The 26,926-nt window shown below is 35.7% G+C and overlaps 1 protein-coding gene across 2 annotated transcripts in view; it reads left to right on the forward strand.

The window, feature by feature from the left end:
• The window catches only part of RASSF5 (Ras association domain family member 5), a 75,140-nt gene that overhangs the window by 29,458 nt on the left and 18,756 nt on the right, over positions 1–26,926 (forward strand). The window contains exon 2 of one of the 2 annotated variants that reach the window (XM_039320069.1): positions 2,742–2,863. In XM_039320069.1, coding sequence (XP_039176003.1) covers positions 2,742–2,863 — 122 coding nt within the window. Of the gene's footprint in view, positions 1–2,741; positions 2,864–11,278; positions 12,047–26,926 lie in introns of those variants that run through there. The other variant, XM_039320070.1, reaches the window with a different exon arrangement.

The following is a 26,926-nucleotide window of genomic DNA, read 5'->3' on the forward strand; positions in this document are numbered from 1 at the left end:
CTGTCAAGAAGTTTCTCCTTAGTTCTAAGTTGCTTCTCTCCTTGATCAGTTTCCATCCATTAATTCTTGTCCTGCCTTCAGGTGCCTTGGAGAATAGCTTGATTCCCTCTTCTTTGTGATAGCCCCTGAGATATTGGAACACTGCTATCATATCCCCCCTTGTCCTTCTCTTCATTAAACTAGACAAAGGTTATCTTATCTTGACTTCTTAATATTCCTAAATAATTCCTACAGTAATGTTTTATGTAACTCATTTATATGTGATTATGAACCAAATAAAGATAGGTTTAACTTATTACGAATTAGAAATATTAAGAATTGCCTCTTTTCTTTCCCCCTAAGTTATCACTTGTGTATGAGAGGAATTGCTATTCCCCTGGAGGCTTGGTTTAATGGCATCCATACACTGTGCCCAGCTACCTTTTACATTTTCATTTTTAATTACAATGCTTTTTGGTATAATTGATTTCTTTACTCTCTCTCCTCTCTTAACATTGGATCTCAAATGCTGTAGTTGACAAGACATTCAGTCCTCTAATAGCAGCCTCTTAGTATAATAAGAATAACATTTCATTTCTATAATATTAGCAAGGCAGCTGAGCCCATTAACATTATCTCACATTGGGCAGTATAGCTGTATTATGCCAGGATTTCTACTGTGGGAAACATGTTAGGCACAGCTCCTGTCATGGTTTTAAAGAAAGTGTTGGGCTGTCTATTAATGATTAATCTAAAGATGAAATTTCTATAAACCTTGTGATAAATGGTCCCTTATTTTACTCATGGCCACTTCACCTGAGAGCTTGCTCAAGCCAAACCAATGTAAACAATGTTATGTTGGATTGAACTAATGGCTTAGGACAGTGGTGGCAAACCTTTTAGAGACTGAGTGCCCAAAAACCATCCTCACCTGCCCGCAGGGCCACTCACCGCTTCCACAGCCTGCCACATATCACCCAGACAGCCCAGCAGCACCAAAGCAGCCACACCCTCTACTCGCGCCCTGCAGCATCATCTGCACATAACGGGGCGCAAGGGCAGAGTCTTATCCCCAGCTGCCATGTCCTTGGCTGTGCTGGTCTGCGTGGGCCATGCTTGGGGGCGATTCTCTTCTGGGGGGCTGCTGGTGAGGGGACCACTGGGGGAGGTGGGGCTGGGTCAATGGCATGCGTGCCCACAGAGAGGGCTCTGAGTGCCGCCTCTGACACGCGTGCCATAGGTTCGTCACCACTGGCTGAGGAGGTCCATCAGATTCCAAAAATGGTCATTTAGATGCCAGTGAGACAGCTCTAAGAAAGATATAAAGATAGCAGCACCTGCATTCTTATATTCTCAGGACAAGAATTGCTTTATTAATTGTGAAAGTGGATTAGCTTCAGTAAGTAAGCACACATTAGATCAGTTTACTACCATTGGTTAGGCAACCTGACGTTCATCAGATATTTGGGGCATCAAACTGCCATAATCCATACTTCTTGATACTGATGACTGGAGAATCCACCAATTGTAGTCCAAAACATATATAGTACCTTTTGTATGTGTTGTTATTACAACAGCACAAACCATACTAGTTTCTATTTGAATGGTAAGCCAAACTCGTATGGCTGAAGTACTTAGCATTATGTAGAAAAGAAAACTTAAGAGGTTTTTCTCCCATCACAATTAAAACATTGATCTAAGATATAAAGACGTTGGCCTTAAGTAGAGTGCTTCCCATGTTCAGCAGAGAATCTTATGGCATAAATATTGATTTTGGCATAAAATGTTTATATTATGGATTATTCATTTATGAGAATAAGTGGACTCTACTTTATTAAATCTTATTCCATCAGGTTCTTTTAGGTGCTATGACTAAATTATTCCCCCACTCCTTAAACATTTGCTGTTCCACATTGTTTGATTTCCAGGTTTCACTAGAGAGATCTGTGATCTGTTTCTAGTAAATAATAGATAACGTAAAGGTATTTTCTGGACTGAACCAGTTTAGGCTGCAGATATGGTCTTCATCTTTGATTGTTTATACAAAATCTCTTCCATGTAGTGAGACTAAACTGTAGTCTCACATGTTATTTTTTTTCTTGCTGGAAAAAATATCAGCCATGCAGTTCCCTCACCTTTAGTATGCAATTATACAGTCTAGGCACAGATTTCAGATTTCATCTGCTGTTTGTGTAAAACGAAGCCTATGATAATGCAATTGTTTAGGAAGCTACAACACATTGCTTTGGGGAGCTATTTTTCAGGGGACTGTTTGTTTATATGGATTGGAAATAGTGTGATTCCTAAATATAATAAAAGTATGGAAGCTGTGGCTGACCAAACCTTAGAAAGAAAGACTAATTTTTTTCTTTTTAATTATGTCTTAGTGTTTATACTTTTATGAATGACATCAGTTCATTGTTGCTTTTTCATTTTTTATTTCTGAAAACCTGATTGCTTAACCTGTGGATTTAATCAGTGGTGGGATTCAAATATGTGAACAACCGGTTCTCTGTGTGGATGCTGCTTCTGGAAGTCTGTTCTGGGCCTAAGCAACAAAAAAATTAGCTATCAGTTCTGCTGAACTGGTGCGAACTGGCTGAATCCCACCACTGGATTTAATTATTCGCCATCTCTCAGACTAATTTATACCTTTTGCTGTATCTTTAGTGCTGCAAAATGCACAAACTGGGGAAAAAACCTGGGCTTTACTGTTTATTCCATATTTTATTAATTACAGTTCATTTCATTCTTCTTCCCAGACTGCAAATACACCTGCCATCAGGAATGCAGAAGACTCATTCAGTTGGACTGCAGCCAACGGGAAGGAGAGCCTCACAGCAAACCTTCACCAGACAATACCTTAACACAGAACTATGGCCAGGTATGACTTGTAGCATCTCCACCTAAACAGGAATAGAACTGAGTCTTTTCTGGAAGCTAAGCGATACTACAGGAATAATTCATAATTATGTGGGTGAGAGTAGTAATGGCATTTTGTCAAGGTTTGAGAATTTGTAAAGAAATTTCCCCCTACCTAAGTATTGATATTACATTCTCCAGTAGATTTTTTTCTCATTGTGGGCATGTATCTTTTCACATGATTATGATTTTTATCTCTGCTCGTATATCTGATCATATGAAAATACTGGTATTTTGTGCTAGCCTACATTTGGTAAATTACTGATTGTGCTAAATGGGTATTTAGATTAGACACACACTGATGCAAATTAAAGGTGAAATCAGCAAAATATATTTTGCCACATGTTCTCACAGTACACGTCACATGCCATCTCTAGCGTAAAGCCAACAGATTATTCCTGATAATAGCACTAATGCAAGAGAAGACATCAAGGAAGATATAAGGAAGGAGCCAGGGCTTTGTGAGATTGTGAAGTGCAACACACACAAAAAAACACCTTATGTTTTAGTGGCACAAGTTGATCATGCAAGGAATAGACAGGTAATTACTGAATGATACCAGGATGGAATTTGCAACCTCAGAATATGGCAGTGGACAAATTCATGAGGTTCTACTTCATAATGACCAGGTAGTATTTGCAGGAACTGAGACATCATGTCTTTGAACAGTGGCTGCTAAATAATGGGAAGAGACAAATCTTTTTGGCCACAAGAATGTAAGACACATACATAGATGTTTCCCTAAGTCTGGAGATAACAATTAGAGCGCACAGATATTTTCTTTGGCACCTGCCAGATTCCTGCCCTATTTAACATCAATTATTTTTAAAGGTACGTTTCATTAAAAAAAAAAAAGGAGAAGCTGATGTTCTTCAAAGCAAAACACTTCAACCAGCATTTTAATTTTCAGGTATACCTCAAGGCTCTCCACATTAGCATCCAAAGGCAGTCTTAGAAAATAAAAGGAAGATACCTGGTAATATACTCCCTGTCCTGTAAAACAGACAAATGGATAGAACATCCCAAGGTACTATAGAGGCGGTGTTTTAGAAATGTTGCACTAATATAGAAGAAAGAAAGTGGTGTTGTTGCCATAATATTAAAGCATTATCTTCCATAGAGGAGTTGGAACAATGTATCAAAATTAATAGGTTGTATTTCACAATCCTGTAGTTGATCATGACCCGAGCTCTTCCTCTGAGGCCTAGGTCAGAATTGGTTATTGTTTTTAGATTTAGGTATAGCCTGCCTCCAAGCTGATTCTAGGTGGCTCACAATTTCAAACCAAAATATATTTAAAAGATAGTAGAATATAAACAAGCAAGAATAAGCAAAGGCAGGTCTGGGTTGCTTGTTGGGCCCAGGAGTCAGGTCAGAAAAGAGGGATGGAAGGGAAGGGAAAGCACTAAAAAGGTCTGGGAGGCATTGATTTCCAAGATTTTGATAGGGCGGTGTCCGAAAGCTGTCTACTGTAGACAATAATTTCAGTCTCCCTTATACCTCCACTTTTGGAATTTGGGTCCCATGAATTGTGGGTGGTTTGTTTTTTTTTTTGATCTGGATATATTCATGACTTTTATCTGAACTACAACCATTCTTATAGCCAGGTCCCTCTTGGTTCTGGTACAGTATTTCTTTGACTGAAGTATCTCTGCAAATCAACTTGACTTACAATCATTAGTTTAGTGAGCATTTGAAGTCACAACAGCACTGAAAAAAGTGACTTATGACTGTTCTTCACAGTTAAGACCATTGCAACATTCCCCTAGTCACATGATCAAAATTCAGATGCTTGGCAACTGGCATTTGTTTATGTCGGTTGCGGGGTCCCGGGTCCATCTGATCACCTTTTGCGAGCTTCTGACAAGCAAAGTCAATGGGGAAGCCAAATTCATTTAACAACCGTGTTACTAACTTAACTTCAGTGATTCATTTAACATCTGGGACAAGAAAGGTAGTAAAATGGAACAAAACTCAGTTAACAACTATCTTGCTCAGCAATGGAAATTTTGGGCTCAGTTGTGGTTGTGAGTCGAGGACTAGGGTATATTGGCCTGCACTTCCTCTCTTGATCCCAACTGCAAATTTTAAAAGCCAAGTTGTTTCATCCAGATGTTATAGTTAGCAGGAGACTTCCATAATAAAAATACTTGTTTTCTGGAAAATATATGCATAATTGTATATTTCATTTAATATTGTGTCCCACTAACATGCTTTTCAAAGTGATCCTTTGGTAACAGAAGCTGAATTTTTTTAAAAAGATACAAGGAAAAATAAAGATCCATGCCATAGAAGATTCAAATGTATTTCATCTGATCATGAAAAGTTAAAACAGGAAAATTGTCTTTAAAGGACTAAAGACTTTCTTGTTTTAATAAGAAAAGAAAAATAAATAAGTTTTGAAAAGCCTGCTTCTTCTTTTGATTTCTGGGGTTGAATAAAGTGCTCTGATTTTGTTTTTCCATTGGATGGGAAATAAATTTAGTAGAGAAATGGATTTTCTGCCTCATGGGAAATGCTGAATTTCCTGTAACACTTGTTATTCAGTTATCAATTTGAAAATATTGGAGTTTTTACTCTTTAACATTCTGAGTATAAAGAATGTCACGTCTTTGTTTCTCTGTATGTTCTAGATTTATGACTGTTTTCTATGGTGCATCTATTCTTTTCAATGGATTTTGTGCAGGGAAATATTGTAACTAGGGGAAAACCCCTTCTTCTGTCTATCTTGCAAAAAAAAAAAAAAAAGCATATCCCATTAACTGTGACTGACTTTGCTTAGGACAAGGGATGGGAACTTCTGTCCTAAAAGGAACATGTGATTGTTGATATAATTAAAAAAAAACCCTCAATAAGAGGTTACTTCAAAATCTTTCTAGTAAGAAAAGTAAGTTAGGAGGGAGCCTGGAGAGGAAAGGTTGCAGCAGAAAGTTTATTTTTGTTTTTACCTCTGCTCCTCCCTTCAGGTCTTCTTGTAAGACAGTGTTTCTCAACCCTAGTAACTTTATGATATGTGGACTTCAAGATTTATGAGACTTGAATATAACAATAAGATGCAGAGATTGAGAAATACTGCTCTAAGTGAATGCAACCCTCAATAGGTTTGGGTGTTTGATGGTAACTCTATACAGAATAGAACAGAATAACAGAGTTGGAAGGGACCTTGGAGGTTGTCTAGTCCAGCTCCCTGTTTAAGCAGGAAACCCTATACCAGACATGTCAAACTTGCAATGTCACGTGACATCACGCAACATATCGGGATGATTTTGCCATTGCTGACAATGAGGTGGGCGTGGCTTCCAGATGATACGTCCGGCCCATGGGCTGGCAGTTTGACATCCCTGGCTTAGGAGGTCCATCAGATTTCCAAAAATGGTCATTTAGATGCCAGTGGGACAGCTCTAAGAAAGATATAAAGCAGTAATGGCGAACCACGCCCTCTGCCCGCGCCCTGCAGCATCAACTGTGCATAATGAGGTGTGAGGGCAGAGTCTTGTCTACACTGCCTGGCTGCCATGTCCTTGGCTCTCCTCCAGGGGGGCTGCTGGTGAAGAGGAGGTTGCGGGGGGAGGCAAGGCTGGGGCAACAGCACGTGTACCCACAAAGAGGGCTCCAAGTGCTGCCTCTGGCACCCGTGCCATAGGTTCGCCACCACTGATATTCACTGATTTGTTGCTTGATTATCTTTTCCAGGATCTTCCCAGTTATTAAGGTCAGGCTAATAAGTCTGTAATTTCCTGGATCTATTTTTTTTCCTTTTTTTGAAGATGGAAACTACATCAGCTCTTTTCCAGTCCTCTGGTAGTTCCCCAGTGCTCCAGGATCATTGAAAGATATAGTTCAATCGTTCTGAGAACACATCTGCCACTTCTTTCAGAACCTTGGGGGGGGGGTAATCCATCTAGTCCTTGTGATTTGAATCTCATCTAGGGTGGACAGGTGCTCACTTACCTTTTTCTCGCCTATTTTAATTTGTGTTTCTAATCTGTTTTTTACGGTACTGTTTTTGATAGGTTGGACTGTTTTTTCCCTTTGTGTAAAGACGGATGCAAAAAACGAGTTAAGTAGTTCTCTTTTCTCCCAGTTGCTTGTCACCTTCTCGCCACTTTCTTCCACTAATGGAACAATTGTTTTCTTGACTTTTTTCTTGTTTTTTACATGTTTTACAGTATAAGTTCACCCATGATATACTAAAAACTTGAGGTTCCCTTATTTTTATCTTAATTACTGTTCTTGTAGTATTATTTGCCTTTTATAAAAAACCCAATATTTTTTATTTTAGAGAAAAAACATAGACATAGTAGAATAAGACTTGAACAAACATTATTGAAGTACAAAATTTAAAAAAAGAAATGAATCAGGTACAAAAAACAACAACAAATGGCAGAATTCCTTCCCCCCCCCTCAAAAAAAACTTGGGCTATACATATGTGATCTTGAGGAAAAATAAATATTTAAACATTGATGCTCAGTCTCTCCGGAGTATTTGTATGAAAAAATATTGTTCATTGGGAAAATGTTAATGAAACTAAACAATGATCAAGTTCAAATACATTTATTGTAGGCTTTTTGTAGGGTCTTTCAAAAGGGACTAGGTAAATTTTTCAGTCAGAATAATTCCTATACGTTTAAATAACACTGATCCAGTGACAGGTAGACTTTTCTTCTTCAGTATTTTGAGAAAATGAGTCACTTTCTTATGCTGTACCAGTTTATATATCTTCTATAATTTATAAATGATTCAGTTTACTTGAAGAGTAAATCATGCAATCTAGAAAGTTACCATTCAGAAAATGTAATTTTTGTTAAATGTGATGGTGCTGTGAATTATCTTGATGATCTCTTTTTGACAGTCTGCTAATCTATTTTTGATTTAGCTTCTGTTGAGGAGTTACTAGTGGACAGTTATATCTAGCAGCATTTTAAGACTTTCTGCAATTATAGTAGATTTAACTCCTGTGCATGGACCCTTCCTTCTTCCCATCCTGACAGTCAGGATACAAACACCTGTATAACTAAATGTTTTACCCATCAACAGCACTTGGGGGAGCTGAAAGACAAATTAATTTAATTGACAGCACATGTTTACTACTGATAGTATTATGCCAGAACAAAGATTATTGGACGGTGCTCAAAAAAAGCGGGCAGACAGGTTTTTTTGTACTTGTAAAATTGCAGTAAACTTGGAACACCTTTTCTGTCACTTGAATTATGATGAACGAGACTGCTACATCTTGTTGAAAAAAATACATACATTTATCATATGACTCAATTTAGATATTTATGTAACTATGACTGTTGAAATCTGCCACTTAGTTAGAGATTAAACTGATCCAAAGGTGCTGATAACTAGGAAATGTGCTGTAATTTTTTATTGCCACTTGGCATAAGTGTGCAAAGGTTCGGTGCTGTATGTTTCCTTAATGCTTTTTAGAAGAATGCAGTAATGATACAGACTAACCAGTAAGGCAGTGAGACGATCACCTCTGCCACACTATGAGATTTTTTTTCATGTCTATCAAATCAAAATTTTCAAGGATTTAGATTTTGTAGATAGCCTTTTGTAAATTGTTCTGTGGCAGGCATTAAAATACCTTTGAAAACATGGTTCTTAGCTCCTGTTTATAGTTTTGGAGAATAAGGAATTATTTCTCTGTTCAGGATTCTACATTTTGATAAAGTTATATAAGTTATTATTGTAAATTAATCTTAAATTCATAATGCAAGTTTAAATGTGATTATTTTTTTTGGAAAGCACATACTAGATGGTGGCAATTTAAGCATAAATGTTTGAGAGATGATCTTGCACATTAATGCAAGCCTAGCTACTTCATGATTTTATAAGTGTATAAAATCATGAAGTGAAGTAATAAAAATCACAAGTGTTATGTTGTAAAGTTTGCTTACAGGAAAACTGTGGCTCATTCATCTTTCTGACCACAAACATAGTGTTTTAATCAAACGTATTCAGTGAAAAAAGAAACCTCTTTTGAGTGCCACCCTTTCCTTCCATGCTAATTTTTAAAATATTTAGATGTCTGGCAAGGTAAATGTACAACCTATCCTGCTAATAAATCTTGTTTTATTGTATATTATTTTCTGCCTCTGTCCAATTTTTTTGTTGTTGTTTAGTTTTTAGGTTATGTTGTCACTGTCAACTTTCTTTTGGACAGAAAGAACCGTGGTGTTTATTGGTTCAATATTTACCAAAACAAAACCTGTTTTGGTGACAATTCCAGGGATGAGTAAAGTTGAAAATTTCAAAAGTCATTGCAATTTGGGTTCTACCAGAGCAGAACTGTAGATAGTTTTAATGTGCAGAGTTTGTCCTTCAGGTATGTATATTCATTGGCATTTTTTAAAATTATTATGCCAATCAGAGTTCTTAATCTTATCAAGCTTCTAATGACTTATAAAGAGATTAATTGCATCTGAAGCTGTGGATAATACAAAGCACAGGTGATATATTCTTTCCCAACCTCCAGATAGATGTGACTATGGAATACAGTGATTTTGACAGAATGACAAAAGCAGCATCATTCCATCGTATGCAGGCTCTACCCTTTTATATAATATCATGATGAGTGCACAAAAAATAGTAGAGCTTGCATTGCAATGCTGCTGCTTCAGTCCTTTCATTTATCCAGCCAACCTGCCTTTCTGGGAGGTCTCTATCTCTAATACTGACCTTGCTGATAGGGGATTCTGGGAGTTTTCATTCACCTGATTTAGAGGCCACTTTGGAAAGGCTTTATGGGGATTCTCAATCATCCAGATCATGGTTGTCCCAAAGGTGCTTTTCTAAACAAAGTCCAGTTGCCTTTTTGAAAAAGCACCTAAAGGTCAGGAGCTAAATAAAAATAATCAAATCAGACTCAAAATGCAAACCTGGGAGTCTGAGTATGTTCCCATCAAGGTTATATCACATAGTTCACTTCTTCCTATATTCAGCCTATTTCAATCAGCAAATGCAGAAATCATCAAGTCATTTTTATTGACTTTATTTTCAGCAAAAAGTCTATGAAGGATTTCCAATCTTTTAAGAAAGTATTTGTAGTTTTATCCCTGATGAAACGGTCAATTTTGCCATTTCTGTTAGTTTTGTCATTATTAATCCCATGTCCATTGTAAGTAGTTCTTTATTTTTTGATCTTTTTCATAAGGTAAGTAGCATTGCTGTACTTACCACATATAAAAATAAATTCCCATGTGTCTTTTCTAACTGACTAGCCATAAGTCCTAGTAGAAAAAAAACTGGTTTATTTGAAAGTTAATTTTTTTAAAATCCATACATATTTGTATAGTGTACCACAAGTTACCTCCGCATATTGTGCAAACCAATCCAAAGCTGCTAATGTTGGAGCTTAGAAACTTTATTACCCTTTGGCAGGAAATACAAGTATTAAAAAAGATGCATATGTGCCTCACTATAGTTAATTGAGCAGGTTAAAATGTGCAAAGTAATATACAGGAAGGGAAGTATATTACTTTGAGTATAAAATATACAGGAAGGGAAGTATATTACTTTGAGTATAAAATCTATAGAGTTGCACAGATTTTAAAATGCATTTTTACAAGAAAGGTATTGGACAAGTTGTAGCAAAGAAATGTATTTAAAAAGCTCTTTCTTTCCAAGCAAATATTAGTATTCTTGGATAAAGATATTTTGACACCCAGAGATTGGAAGAAGGTAGCTGAGATCAATATTTCAGCCTAAACTTAGAGAAATCAAATGAAATTTAAAAAAAAAAAAACCCTATTCTGGGCTTTTTGAAATTATTGTGTCAAAGTACTTCTAACATAACAGTTGGTGACAAATAATTAAAAAACCTCTGATGGATGATGATTACTAAGGTTATGAAAAAAGCGGCCACTTCTTTGAGCAAAGAATGCTGGAAAAAATCTTTCTGACTGTTCTAAAATTAGCACAGAACACAGATGGGTTCCTGCATTGAAATGTTGCTAGGGAATCTCTGTTTTTCTTCTTTCCTTTTACCATATATGTCAGTCAGATATATTTCAATATATGAAATAGAAAATGTACATGGATGCTTATTATAACAGATGTCACAGACCATCTCCAGTAGAGGCCCCACTTTCTAAATGTCCCTAAAGTCCTTGTGGAATCCCATGAATATTCTTCAACACCCTTTCCCCATTAGTTTCTCTCCCCCCCCTCCTTCTCTTGCAAAAACTTATTAAAATAGGTACTGAGCGGAGAATAGATAAGCATAATTTTGGAGAGCTTTTCACTACTTACTACCAGACATGCCTTAAGCCTATCATAGGATGTTTACCTGGGAGCATACGTCAAGTAATACATATTTAATCAGCAGCTCTCATCTTTGCCCCTCCCTTTTGTAAAGGTTTGCTATGGATACTGGAGAGCCAGAAGCAGGTTGTTTTCTCCCCTGTGGGAGTACAACTCTGTTTCTCTATTTCTTCCGTTCCCAAGTTGTGTCACTCAAAATCAACTGAGATACTGTCAATGCTCTCTTAAGAACTATGTCAGAAATCTTGCAAGAGGAAGTGGTTCAAGAGAAAAAGAAGCAGGAAAGAGGGGGGGGGGCAGAGGAAGGCGATACTGCTCTCACAATTAGGCTTGCAGAGAGACCAATGAAGCCGCACAGATGGTGAGCAAGTTTGTGAGTCAAGAGCAAAAGAAAACTCCCTCGGGTCCTGGCACCCAGTTTGTTTCTGGAAAACAGCCAAACAAGGGAGCTTGGTGGAGGAGGAAAGGAAAGGTTCTCCTGGCAAGATTTTTTGTCTCACTCTTGCTTGCTTGCTTACTTTGTTAAAAAAAGAAAGAAAAGCCAGCACCATTATTTGATTTGCTGATGAGAACAAACTGTTACAAGGCATGGCAAGTAGGAGCTGGAGGAGGTGAAACTGTGCTCGCTGTTGATTGCACAGGAACTCGATTGAGAAACTGCACTGTTGCTGCAGTGAGCTGAGACTCGGAGGTACCTGACTTTCTGGCTTCCTGGAGTTGACATGTTCTGAAGATTTTGGAACTTTTCCTCAGATGACTGTCCATAAGAGCATGAGTAGTGGCTACTGTAGTTTGGATGAAGACTTGGAGGAGTGTTTTTTTACAGCCAAAACCACCTTCTTCAGGAATCCCCAGAGCAAACTTGCTGCAAAGGTAACAAGACTCTACAGTGTTTAAACTTCCATAGCAAATCTCTATATTTAGATGTCAGTCGATCAAAATCAGTTGACAGCTTAGCAATCTTTGATTGGGATTCTTTTGCAATAGGTACTGAAAGCAATTATAATGAGATTAAGACATTAAGTTAATATTTGTCCAATGTTTGATTTTGCTATTGGTATGATGTTCTCTGGTTGTTGAAGTTAGCTGATTGAGATGCTGTGCTTGCTCTTCATATATAATATTTTTGCAAAATTAACTTTACAAAGCTTTTCTGTGGTTTGTTGATAAAGTAAGTGAATGACAATTGAAATGTGATTCTGGTATATCGAGTCTAATGATGTGTGAAGTGTGTTTCTTCTCCAAGACATTCTTGCTTGTATATTTTCCCCTCATGTGGATAGTCAATGTCATGGATTTAAAATAGAGGCAGTAGACCAATTCACATATTCAGGTGTGTTGGTTCTCATAAATGAGGAGAATATTCTGTATATAATCTGATTTATAGAAAAAACTTATTTGTATCACTAGTTTTGCAGGGCTTTTATAGTCATAGTTATAAGATTGGAGTGCATAAAAAAATTAAATATCTTGCTTCTTATTTGTTATAATGCACAGGATATTTGTAGCAACTTTTTTTAGGTAAATAAAAGCTTGGAGAAAATAGACTCATTTTAAGGAGATTTAAACTGCCAAAAGAAAAGGCAGTCAATCAGTCTCAGTCTCTCTCCCTCTCCCTCTCTCTCTCTCTCTCTCTCTCTCTCTCTCTCTCTCTTTCTCTCTCTTTGTGTGTGTGTGTGTGTTTGTGTTTTTTTTGTGGTTTCTTTAACAGGTTCAACATAACTAGCTTGCAGGAGTTTCATGCTGCTGCTGACATGACTCAATTGAGAAATGAAATCAGCAGATTTATTTATTTAAAGACTTGTGTGTCTGGAACTCTCTAGAAGTGTGGGTTACCATTATTGGGAAGGATAGTGTTCTCTGCGAAGATGAATGCTTACCATGAAGTTGGTAATCTTAGAGGCAATTTTGAGCATTGAACAGATTGACACCTTGTAGGCAATTAAAGGATATAAAAGAAGATCGGGGTCACCAAGATAGGCCTAACATATCTTTCCAATATCATGTAGGATTGTGACAAAGCAATGTCCAATTTCCCACTCAGAGTTTGGATCAACCAATGTCTCTTAGCCCAACCTACCTCATTAGGTTGTTGTGAGGGTAAAATCCTGTTGTATACCCTAGCCTAAGTTCTCACTATATGAGTAATAATAAATACATTCTAGCTAATACATTCTGTGATAGTACCTCATTCTTTGATGCCAATGCACTGTACAACTTGATGGTCTCTGTTAACTAGGGTTGAGGATTATGAAAGAGATCTGCAAGACACCAAGCAGGAGCTTCTTACCTGTTGTGTTTGCATCTGTCATACTTGACCCAAAGTCAGTTTATTTCTGTCCCACTTGAGCCTTATCTGTTCCAAGGCTTTCATTCTCAGAGGCCTAGAATGAATATGAGGTATTATCCATTCTTGTGATATTTATCCTAAAGAGGTTAGTGTGAACTGTTTTAAGATTGAGTATTTGCAATTATTTATACATGTGTGTGCTGTAAGAGCTGTTAAAATACTTTATTCAATTGTTTCAAGACAATGTTAATTTTCTTTGAAAAATATATATTTGCCCCTTCGAATGGAAAAGTGAACATAGGCCAACTGGTTGTTTTTTTTTAAAGGAAGTGAATAGGCACTCAGTCTGTAGCAGCCATTTCCCTTCTGAAAGAAGATCCTCCTTTATTGTTCTGACATGTTAACCAGATATTGTTAGGACTGATGCTTGAAATCATGGAAAGAAGAAATCAGTTGAATAGGAAAAATCGTATCTATAGTCTTGGGTTCACCAAACCATCTAGGTTATTAGGCAGGAAGGAAAGGGAAGGGAGAAAAAAAAACACAGCAATCTGTATTTGGAGAAAATTATTTGGATTTCCAAACTTCTCTGTCAAAAGCTTCAGTTGTGAAATGGGTAGCTCAGATTCATAATTTCTAATGTTAATGTAATGCTTAATGTTGCTGGTATCTTTTTTTGCCCAGTGATTTGGTGCAATTTCTGGATGCAGATTACAGCATCCATGATTCCCTTAATTTTCCCACCATTTGGATTCACTGTAGTCCAGTCTACAGTGCTGCTGTAGTTTAGAATAATAATATAGTTTATCTGTTGCCATTTTAAAAATAAAAGGGTCTTTAGGATAAGTAAGTTTAATAGGTATATTAATGTCTTAATTGTTTATATATAGTAACATACCACATGCATTTCTATCACACTGCATATTTTGTTCTGTTCCTTTTGTGGAGAAACAGAAATATAGAGACAGCTAGGCAGGGTTTCTGAAATGAACTATGTAGCCAAATATCGTTGTTAATAATGTCTTGCACCAGATGATTCAGAGGAGGTATAAGAGCACAGAAATTATGTGGGAGAATTTGCTTCCATGTAGGAAATTCTGGAAATGTTACTGATTTGGATTGAATCCTACAATAAAGAATGCTGTTTTTTTTTAAATTGTGCATTTTTTACCTCTTAATATTTAAAGGATGTTTGTTCTATATGCATTCATTCATGATTTCTCTCTGAGAGACTTGTAGAAAAATTGAACTCAAATTTGAGAAGATTCAGTTCAAGTATACCTGAGCATACTTGTCAGAACAATTATTGTTTCTTCTCTAATAAATTTCCAGTATGGCTTTACAAGCTTAGGTAAACTTTGTTACTGTACTAGATGAACCACATAACTGCAGGATTTCCAAACTAAGGAAAACAAATAAAAATGGCTTAAGCCCACATTTTTATGAATATATTGCCACATTGGATATGATCCATCTTGTTTCCTTTCTAGATTAAGAATTCTGAAAGAAGAGAATAGGGATTTGCAAAATCTGTAGAACAATACTGTTGTTTCATTGCCCCAGCAACGAAAAAGAAGAAAAAATATAATATTGCAAAGGTACTAGCTAAGGGAAGCAACAATATTGTGACTTTTATCTTCTTCTATTTTTCAATGCAAACAAAATTAGTTGTTTTCCATTAGAAAACTTTATTTTCATGTACTAATTAAAACCAAAAGGTTTTAATTTTAGGAGTAAAATATAATGTATGTAATGTTGAATCTTGTGCCAGGTGACCTAACTACATCTCAGAAAATGTGTTTATATTGTATTGCAGTAGCAGAAGTAATAATAAGGATTAGATAAAATAGTTTCCCCTTAAGGCAGATGACTGAGTGTTTCATCTTCCAGTAACACTACTCTTACTAGAAAGTATTTAGGAGTGGCAACTCTCAGTTTATCTGAATGTCTAAAAGCCAGTACACCTGTATATGATAGTGCCACCACCTTTTCCTAGTCTGTGCAAATTCTTTAACAAAAATTGTGACTAGATTGCCTCTCAACCTCTACATTTTTGGTGAATGAAAAAATGTATGATCTCAAATCAATTATTCTACTAAAATTAAAGTGACATTTACAATTGTGCTATTTTATTGCTTGATTTGATTTAACAGAATGATACACATGGTATGTAACTCAAAGATGTAGGGCAAATTAACTTGCCTTCTGCAGTGCAAGAAATAAAAGAGAAACATACACACAAAATTCAAATAATGATTAAGTATGCAAGAACAAAATAAAGACGCAATATAAAAGAAGAATAGATGTTTTACAAAAGGTTAAATATATCTGTGCATTTTATCATTTTGGGAACTTCCTGGTGACTTGGTCTGGAGGAAGAATATTGATGAAACCAAATTAAAAAATTATAGGAGGAGAGAATAATTGTGTATAGTATATCTAATGAGAATCTTTTCCTGAGATTACCACTTTTCTAAACAGTGTAAATGCACTGTTTCATGGATCTGTACTTTAAATTCAATTTGTTTGTTCCACTTAATGTTTGTGGAATCTTCTTCCTGCATCACAAACCATCTTCCGGGATTACTATTAAAAACAGGTGTCATATTCAATTTTGTCATCATGTATCTCTTGTGCATACAAGGAAAACATCAGCTACATCACTATTCTTATGTCAACATCTGGCAGTGGGGTATAGTGCATGATTTCATACAGAATCGACTTACATTGTTAAGGAAAGTAAATTTCTATCTTCTGTAACTTTTTATTCTTTCAACTGAACAATGTGGAGGAAAATAGCATTAGTTCCTGACCTCCTTCCATCTCTGAATACAGTGACTGATCTTACAATGAAACTGAATCTGTGCAATGTGATACCAAGGCATCATGTTAAGATAGTAATGCATCCTGCTTTCTTAAAATAAAATGGAGTCTGCAACAGGAACTAGAATTCTAAGAAACTGCTTAAATTGCCAGGTCTTCTGAAACAGACAGATGCAAACAGTTATGCAGTGGGTTTTAATGTGTTTGAAACAATTTTATTTATTGCACCTACAAAATAAAAAACTGTCTGTTTTTCCTCTTGACTTTTTGACCTCAAACATTTAAAAAAAAAAAGAGAGAACGTGTTTAACCTCACTGTGTGGAATTCCTGCCTATAGCTACAATATATGTAGTAGCTGCTTGTGACTCTTAATTGTGTATTTGACTATCTTAAAGTACAGAAAAGAATATTTAGATTTGAACATAGTTTGTTAAACAATTTGTTAATCTTTCTTTATGTGGAATGTTTTCAAACATATTTATTATGCATTAAGTGTTGTAATTTTGCTTTCATCCAAAATATATTTGAATTTACGTATTTCAGGTTTTAGTTCTGTTGTTCAGATCTTATGTCATAAAAATTATTCTCTCTCGTTCATTATTTTTTAAAAAATAATATTCCAATATTCTTATCTTGGACTGTTTCTAATTTTCAGGTGTCCACCAATTTCTAATAATTTCCATCAAGATAAAAAAAAAACTCTTCCAAAAATGCACCCTGACTCCTTGATCCAGTTATGTGCTAACTAGAACAAAGCATTCACAACATCTCATGACAACATCTCTTATTTTCAGCAGATATTCTGGAGAAGGGAAATCCACATTTTAATATCTTGTAGCACAAAGATAATTTATGTGAGGAGCAGGACATTTCAATTGACATTCATAAAGCACGGGTGAAGATAATTTGCATTCACTCTAATATTTAATATTGATATTAAATATGTAGTACAAATTATGAACTCATCACACCATGAAAAATGATGAAATGTTCTTCAAATGTTTTCTTGCAGAGTTATAAAGATGATTGAAGATAGGGATATAAATGATATAGATACAGATAAACTGGCATTTCGTAACCAATACTTTCTGTGGTCGCTTATAATTTTGAAGGCATAAAGTTAGTGAAAATATCATTCAACACAACTTTTGTTCTGTAATAACACAGTCTCAACATGCAGTATACAAATACATTCCCCAATCTTTTTTAAAAAACAACAACCTGTCAATCCTCTTTATACCCACTTCCAATTCCCAAAATAAGGGCTTCAGCTTGACCTTACAGAGATCTTTCTCTGCAGTAAATGCAAGGGAGAAGAAGGGCATAACTCACATTCAAGACTTAAGATTCCTTCTGGAAGACACAAGCTACTCTGTCAGGCTTGACACTCTAGCATGTATACAAATGTGGAGAAAAGAATATGTTTGTGTCCTCTAATGAATGGATAGTGTTGTCTAAGAAGAGTCAATTAGTATGATGATTGAGTTATTTCATATCAGAACCTGTTAAGACAGATGGATAATCAAATTTATGAAGGAAAGGAAAAACTGACGGAAATCCTGATCTGGCAAACCCATATAGGAGGAGAGGGATGAAAGAAAATGTCATTTTTAAAAAAACAAAATGGAAATTTGCCCTTGAAATGGTGTCTGATGAATAAATAAGGCAGTATCCAAATCTCCTTGTGTTTAAAAATGTTGTGATTTTGTACTCGGGAATGTTGCTATGGTATCCTGTATTATGTAGGCTGAGTGGCTTGCATTGAGATTTATAGCCAACAACATAAATTGCTTCACTTTTTTTTCTACATGTATTTTTTTTCTGCATCTACATTTTTTTTCTACATCTGCAGAGCAATAATTGTGTTCATTTTAAAACTGAAGAAGGCTTTAATCAGGATAAATTTTCCACAAGAGGATTTTGTTTGCAGACTATATTGGGCACAGAGAGGGCAACCTGCAACCCCAAGACCATATGCAGCCTCTGAATATCATGTATCAGATCGTAGTGCCTGGTCCTTTCTCTAAAAACAATGGTAAACATTGGCAATGACATTTCCATTATTTTAAGATGGAAACAAGGAAAAGAGGAATATAAATCCTAAAATAGTTTTGAATGTAATTCAGAAACATCAAATCTGTCTGTCCATCCCCAAACTGGGGGGAAAAAGAAAACACTGAAAATTCCAGTTCCGTGCAGAAATGTGAAAAGGACCAATGCCATGTCTCACATTGCCCCAACGACTCTGGATTTTGGCTTCTTACCCCAAAATCAGTGGTGGGATTCAAATATGTGAACAACCGGTTCTCTGTGTGGATGCCACTTCCGGAAGTCCATTCCAGGCCTGGGCTACAAAAAATTAGTTGCCGGTTCTGCCGAACTGGTGCGAACTGGCTGAATCTGACCACTGGCCAAAATGCTAAGGGTGCCTCCTTGTCTCTGAACAATACTCTGTCTGAAGAGAAGATCTATATATTGCATTCTTAGTGGAGGTTTTTGTACTATTAATAGATGATCTTCATATTCTTTGGAAAAACACTGATTACTGTATGAAAACCATGATTCTCAGAATCATGTTACATGAATGCTATCTAGTCCCTTTGTGGAAGAGTCAGATAAAGATTATTTTTGGGAGTGGATTTTTCATCAAATTAGCAGTCTGCTATATGTTTGGTCAAATATTTTGAATTGAATTTTGTTACAAAATTACTATAAGCAACAATAAGTAAATTAATCTCCACATTGTGAGGTAAATATTGTTTGAAAATTAGTTTAGGGTGTTATTATTTTAAATTCAGTTTGTAATAGTAACTTTGACAGCAATATGCAAGCTAATGGAATTCACTCAAGAAGACAGCTAGCTTTTAAGTTAGGTTGTTTCTAAACAGAAAAACTTTGATAATTGTCATTATTACTAATCTGATATTGAATGTATTTAACTGACCTTTGTTCAGATAGACTATTTTTTTTTTTTTGTCTTTCTTTGTCCGAACTGTATGGCATCTATTGTGTGGCAAGTTCATACAATACAAATGGAATGTTAGCATACTGGCACTTCTCTGGTCCATTGTCTTTCACACGTAGGATCCAATATAGCATGGTTATACAATATAAAAACTTCGTGAACATAATCTTACTCATTAAATTGGCAGCCATAAGAGATTATTAATACCCTAGAAGTAGAGTATTACCAGAGTTTAATTCTCCTAATGTATATGGATTTCCCACTGTCTTTTTTCAGAGGTATGGTGGTGGGGTTTAACTTCCCAATCTAGCCTACAAACCTTATTTTTTCTGATGGTTTCTTAGCCAAGTACTAATCCCACTAGTTTCCTATATCAGCTCAAGTCAGTAAAATGTTGTTATTCCCTGGGGCAAAGTACCTGGATTGTCCAAAAAAAAAAAAAAAGGAAAGAAAACAAAACTCTTGCATTTAGAAGAGAGCTAGTATCCTGAGCCACGGGACAACAGTACATAGGTGGAATCTTCTTCCCACATTTATTCTAGTGAACCTGACCTGGATTTTCCATGGACAAACAAAATGAAAATTCTTAGGAAAGGTGTCTGTGTGGGGTGTGTGTGTAACTGAGTTTATATAAGTCTAGAAAAATGGCTTATCAGTTTTCTTAATGTGATAGTTAATTGCTTTTTCCCAATTTGTTTTTCTATTATAATCATGCAATTTGCTTAGTATTAATTTTGGAATTTCCTCATTAAATCTGATATGTTTTTTAACTTGCAGAGGATTTTTAAGAATACCAATAACATTGAACAGAGTTTCTACATCCCACTGGAAGATCCATTAGTGAGCAATCTTCTTTATTCTTTCAGTGCTGCTTGAATAAATCTCTGCAGGCATGTTGCTGAATTATTTAAATTATTTACAATACTACGCACCACATTTCTCTGGCTGGAAATTTATTCTAAGTGGCAAGTTACAGTATTTTTTTCTTTTTTGTTTCTGGTAATTGGTAGCATATCAAAGCAACATAGTCTTGGGAAATGCTTGACAAATGTAGAATACTGATCTCATCAAGGATGCCTCTGTACATTTAGTTGTACAGCTTCTGTGAGTTTGTTTTTAAATTTAATTCTGAAATATATCATTTTCAGAGCCAACTGAAGGCAACTAAAACAGGAGTAAGTCAGCTCATAGGATTTTAATTCTCATTAACGTGCAATTGAGTCATATTTGGTAATCTAAGATATTCCAAAAGAGCTTTCAAGAAGGACCATCTACAAATAAGCAATGTATGAATGGATTGTAGCAACAAAAATATCTGCAGTATATCTTCTGGCCTCCAAGCTAGTTTTCTGCTGTCAGTAACTAAATACATACAGTACACTGAGTAGAAAAATGACTAGAGTGTATGTGATAAAGCATTGCTTTTCCTCATCTTGGTGCTTTCCCTGACCCCCACCTCCAAATTCACAATCTCTTGAGTCTGTTTTTAATTGAGAAGAAATCAGAATGTGCACTAATGTATCTTCGATCCTTTAAAAAACAAAACAAATCCAAGTTGCTGTAATAAATATATCCAACATTTACAGGAAAAAATTCACTTTGATAGGTCTTTGACCTATTTATGTATCATAAGAATGCTAAATAAATTCCATTCATTTCAGTAGTTCTAAAGCAGGTGCTGAAATCTAAAATGCAGATGTGAATTTCATAACTATGCAGGTATATACATATATTCTCTAATTTGTTAGAAATCTTCTTGGAGCAATCTAGACAAGATGCAGGTTACATATATAAAGAATAACAGTGATTCACCCAAATGCCAGTAACTTTAGAGATACACCCTTTATTAAATGCTGCTTCAAGGAATTTATCTGAAGTAGAACTTGGCTCTGATTATCCTGACAACACAAGAGAACACTGCCATCATAACCTCCCACTACAAAACAAAACAAAACAAATCAGATGAACCAAACAATTTTTGCATAATCCAAAATTTGGGAAGGCAGGTCTTTTTTCTAGTAAAACCAATAAAAGAAATATTTCATTGAAAAAGAAATTTAGGTTGAAAGCCTACACTTACTCAGAAAATTAATGATCTAAAGTTGTAAAACACATTTCTGTCAGAATATCAGGAAATGAAAAACTTGGTAACAAGAGATTATTTTGGCTTTCCAAGGGACATCTACTAATTGAATACAGGATGCCAATGATATTATGGACATGTGGGAAATTGATAATAGATTAAAGATTGATGCACATAGCCCTACTTATTCTATCTCAATTTTTATTTTAATTCAAGTAAGCAATATTCTCTGGCTTTATTACAAGTTATGTAGTAGCAAAGATAAAAATAAGATTGAATAAAGAATAAAACTTCTCTTGCAAGATTTAGTTTGATTGGATTAAAATGAATTGATATGGCTATCTTAATTTCAACAATAATTTGTTTTCCAATCTTGTTGCTATAGCACAGATAATTATCAGAAAATACATTTCTTTGAAACAAATTGTGCCAATACACTGCATATACTTGGTGGTGATATGTTGACTTGCAAGGTAGTCTCTGAATTAATGAATCTAACTTGCATAGAACATTATAAGCATGCTTGAACCAAAATTCAGTTTTGTAATTATGGCAGATTGGTCAAAATGTGCAAATTTAGATGACTTTCCTTATTATTAAAGCAATGTTCATAGATACAATGTTAATACAGTCTATGCCTCTTTTGTCTTACTAAAAGTGTTGCATGAAAACCTTGCTTGATCAAAAACAGAGTAGGCAGTAAGGTTCAAACTCGTGGTCCCATTTCATGAAGTCTCTAGCAGTTAAAAGATTGTGTCTTCAAATGTAAGGAAAGTCAGTGGTAAAGAACATGAATTAACAAAAGAAAGAAAAGAAAAAAAATAAGTATGTGGCATGTCTGTAAAACTAAAAGGAGAAAGATGTAATACAGGTTGTCATTGACAGTTTGTTTAGTGACCATTCAAAGTTACAATGGCACTGAAAAAATGACTTGACTGTTTTTCACACTTATGATTGTTGCAGCATCTCCATGGTCACATGATCAAAATTCAGACACTTAGCAACTTACTCATATTTATGAGGGTTGCAGTGTCCCAGGGCTATGTGATCACTTTTTGCGACCTTCTGACAAGCAAAGTCAATAGGGAAGGAAGATTCACTTAACAACTTCAGTGATTCACTTAACAACTGTGGCAAGAAAGGTTGTAAAATGGGGTAAAACTCACTTAAAATTGTCTCACTTAGCAACAGAAATTTTGGGCTCAACTGTGGTCATAGATTGAGAACTATGTAAATGAAGGTGGTCTGACTTTGCTATACAGATGTCATGTGGTTGACTGATAACCTGAATGATTTCCCCCAAATATTAGAAATTGTATCCATGCAGTGAGTAGCATGGATTAGAAAATTAAATTATTGGCAGGGAAATAAAGTATTTACAAGTTATACATAAATGGTGAAAAATTAAAGCAGATGAAGTAGATGAATTTTTGTGTGCTGGCAGAATGTTCCTTAAGACAGAAAAATGGAAAAAGAAATTTTAAGATGTGCAAATGCTTATAGAGACATACTCTGTTTCAAGGAATGAATGTTTGTTGAAAGCAGTGAAAATGGCTATGTGCTTCTTTCCACTTTGTTATTTGGAAACGACAGTTAGACATGTCAGGAGAAACATAAAGGTAAATTAAACACAATGAAAATGGGGTACTTAAGAACTGTGTGTGTTTGAAAAAAAAGAAATAGGTTCAAGAATTTATTGATGTTAAATGACTGTTGATTGAATGATTTGTGTAAAAGAAAATTGTATGAATGATGTCGCTGTCATAATTTTAGCTAGCTTTCCTTTAATTCCTTTCATTTTTCTTATCTTATAGCTTTAATATTTGAACTGATTTGTGACCTTTCCTGCACTTTATGTAAGTTTGATTATCCTGGAAGGAAAAGTGATATGTGTGTATATATGTATTTATGAATTCTCTTGAAATCAGTTTTAAAAACTGCTTCTCTTTACTATACCTTCATACTGTTGATTTATGACAGTTCTCATTTTAACTGCATGGCATGCAAGTTACCATAAAGGAAAGATTTTCAAAGGTGAAATCTACTTAACAATTAAAATAATTAATTTTCACTCATTTGTTTGAACCTTTCTCAAGTAGGTCTCCTCCCTTCCACCTCCATTTCTTTAAAGTTGGATTGCTAGCTTGATCCTATTTGTTCAGTTTCATTTAGTTCCAGAAAAGTACACCCTCAAGCAAACAATTCATTTCTGAATCTCTAATATGTTTTAAAACTCCCCCCCTTACAATTGGAGGAACATTGATGGGAGAGATGTACATTGAATCTTTTGATAAATACATTTTGCAGCTGTTGTGGGGAAAACTATAACATTTCCCCCAGCCTTTCATTTCTTAATTTTTGTGGATTTGGTTCCTCCCCCCCCCCAACTTTAAGTTTTGTAGATTTGGCTTAGTCTCACTATTATCTTTCTTTTTATATGAAAGAGCAGGACATTTTCCTATGTAACAAGACCAGTGAAATACTGTGGACATAGTATACTTAGACTTCAGTAAGGCATTTGATAAAGTAGACCACAACCTACTCTTTGGTAAGCTAGAAAAAGGTGGAATAGACAACATAACCACCAGATGAATCTGTAGCTGGCTGGCAAATTGTACTCAACGAGTAGTCCTCAATGGCACTACATCCACATGGAGAGAAGTAAGCAGTGGGGTACCACAAGGTTCCATCTTAGGCCCAGTACTCTTCAATATCTTCATCAATGACGTAGATGAGGGAATTGAAGGGGAACTCATCAGATTTGCAGATGACACCAAACTGGCAGGAGTAGCCAACATCCCAGAAGACAAACTCAGGATCCAAAAAGATCTTGACAAACTTGAACAATGGGCCCTATCCAACAAAATGAGTTTCAGTGTGGAGAAAAACAAAGTTTTACATTTAGGTAGGAAAAATCAAAGGTACAAGTACAGATTGGGCAAGACCTGGTTTAAAAACAGTAACTGTGAGAGGACCTTGGAGTCCTAGTGGACGATCACTTAACGATGAACCAGCAGTGTGCAGGAGCAACCAAAAAAGCTAATACAATCCTGGGTTGTATAAACAGAGGCATAGAATCAAGATCACCACTTTATAAAAACCTAGTAAGACCACACCTGGAATACTTCAGCCAATTTTGGTTACCATATCACAAAAAAGATGTTGAGAGTTTGGAAAAAAATCAGAGAAGAGCAACTAAGATGATCAAAGGCCTGGAGACTAAAACATACAAAAAACAGCAGGACTTGTGTTTGACTAGTCTAAAGAAAAGAAGAAACAGGGGAGACATGATACCAGTATTCCAGTATTTGAGGGGCTGCCACAAAGAAGAGGGGGGTCATGTTATTCACCAAAGTACCGGAGGCCAGGACAAGAAACAATGGTTGGAAACTGATCAAAGAGAGAAGCAGCCTGGACTGAAGGAGAAACTTCCTGACATTGAGGACAATTAATCAGTGGAACAGCTTGCCCTCAGAAATTGTGGGTGCTCCATCACTGGAGAATTTTTTTAAAAAGGCTAGACTAGACAATCACTTGTCTGAGATGGTATAGGTTCTCCTGCTTGAGCAGGGGGCTGGACTAGAAGACCTCCAAGGTACCTTCCAGCTCCTACTCTACTCTACTCTACTCTACTCTACTCTACTCTACTCTACTCCAGTCTACTCCACTCCACTCCACTCCACTCCACTCCTTCACCATATGTTCAAATGGGATGTAATATAAGATAAATTTGAAAATGTATTGCAGAAAGATACGCTTCATAGACACATTTGCTGCTGTGAGAATGCCAGATAAACTTTGGCTTCATATAAGATGCCTAAACAGGTTATACAGATAGTAATAGTTGCTTTGTCCTCATAAGTTTGTTTTTAAAGAATAATATTTCCATCATTTTACATTATTCTGATAGATTTGCCTTCCCAAGTAGCCACTACTCATATAAATACCATTCTTTAAAAAATTCCAATGAAAATTGAATTACTTCTTGTTCTAGGAATCCAATGATCCAGATCCACCAAGAGAAATAAAACTGTATTTTCCCTTAGCAATATCAGGGATTTTGACATCAGATCCTGAGCAGATAGTTAAGTCCCCTCGAGAATCCAAATTATTGACATTTAGGGTGTTTATGGCAATTCTCAATCATCCAGGTCATAGTTGCCTAAAAGGTGTTTTTTTTTCCTTCAAAAGACAACTAGACTTTCTTGTTTTTTTCCTTTGAAAAAGGAAAGGTCACATTCTGGATAAAGAGGACCACTGGTTTGGAGTCCATGAGGAATGAAAGAGACTATCTATATTAAAATTGAACAGCCCACCCTCAACTCAGGGGAGGAATATGACACCATCTCTCTCCTTTTTTAATGCAGTCCTTTCAGCAGTCCCAAGAAAGTTCACTTCCATTTGCACTCTGATTCAGTTGACTCTGAGGATACAGGAAAAACCCACAAATGGCCTCAACGATTCTCAGAGTGCTAATGATAGACCTTCAGACTGCTAATGACTAGATGACTGCAAAGAATGTAAATTCTGTATCCTCATTATTTTGGGGTCTATATTTTCTTTGTTTGTATCGCTATTTTGCATTTGCTTTTGAAATATACCTACTGGTACAAGCTGCACTATTTGCAATATTTCATGCTGTGTTGAAGCGCACACACACACACACACACACACGTGTGTGTGTGTTGTGTGTGTGTCTATGTATATGTATATATACATTTACACAATAGTATATATGCACTCACACACATATGCCCTAAATATATGTAATGTGATTTGGGTAAACAAATAAAATTTACAGTATGACATAATAGCAGTAAGACAATGGTTCTCAAACTTTGTGATACCATGACCCTTTAACATTTCAGATGCAATTAATTCACCTTCACAACTGAGGAATCTTAAGTGTGGCCAATAAACTTAAAAATTTCGATTATGATTGTTGCATTAGGTCACATCCTGCTTTCTTCATGGGAGTAGCCTTTGAACAACCCTAAGCAAGTGAGTAAGTAAGCAGTAGCTCACCTGCCAATCACCAGCCATTTCCAAAATAGCTTCAGAGAAACCTTGTTTCTTACTATTTCTACATAAGCAGTAATGCTGGGCATAGAAACAGTGTGTAAACAAAACAAGTTGTTAACAGAGTGAAAATCCAATAATACTTTCTCAGCCAGACTGTGATTTATGTATTGTATTTATGTAATAATTTGTCAGATAACAAATAGAGTAAGAGATCATCATAAATTTCCCTGATACTACTCTAGAGAAATATTTTATGTTTTATCTTACATGACAGGGAAATTATCAGCAAGACTGATTTTTAACCAATGAAGGAAAACAGTCAAATTAATTTCTACCGCTTACTTTACTGAAACATAAGACATAAATACATTCTCTTCTTGACAATGGTGTGCCAATGTACATATGTGTCATTAAGGTGCCATAAGAGTTTGCTGAGTTTTGCTAGTGCATGCAAACACAGCAACTCATTTGGAAATTTTGCAGTACAGTACAATACGCACAATACGTGCATTGCAACATTCCCTCTCTGCAAATGTTGCAATGGGGGGTTCAATTTTCCCAGAATCGTG

The sequence above is a fragment of the Crotalus tigris genome, unplaced genomic scaffold (genome assembly GCF_016545835.1).
Source record: "Crotalus tigris isolate CLP2741 ecotype Arizona unplaced genomic scaffold, ASM1654583v1 scf7180000023618.1514416, whole genome shotgun sequence".
Classification (NCBI taxonomy): Eukaryota; Metazoa; Chordata; class Lepidosauria; order Squamata; family Viperidae; genus Crotalus; species Crotalus tigris.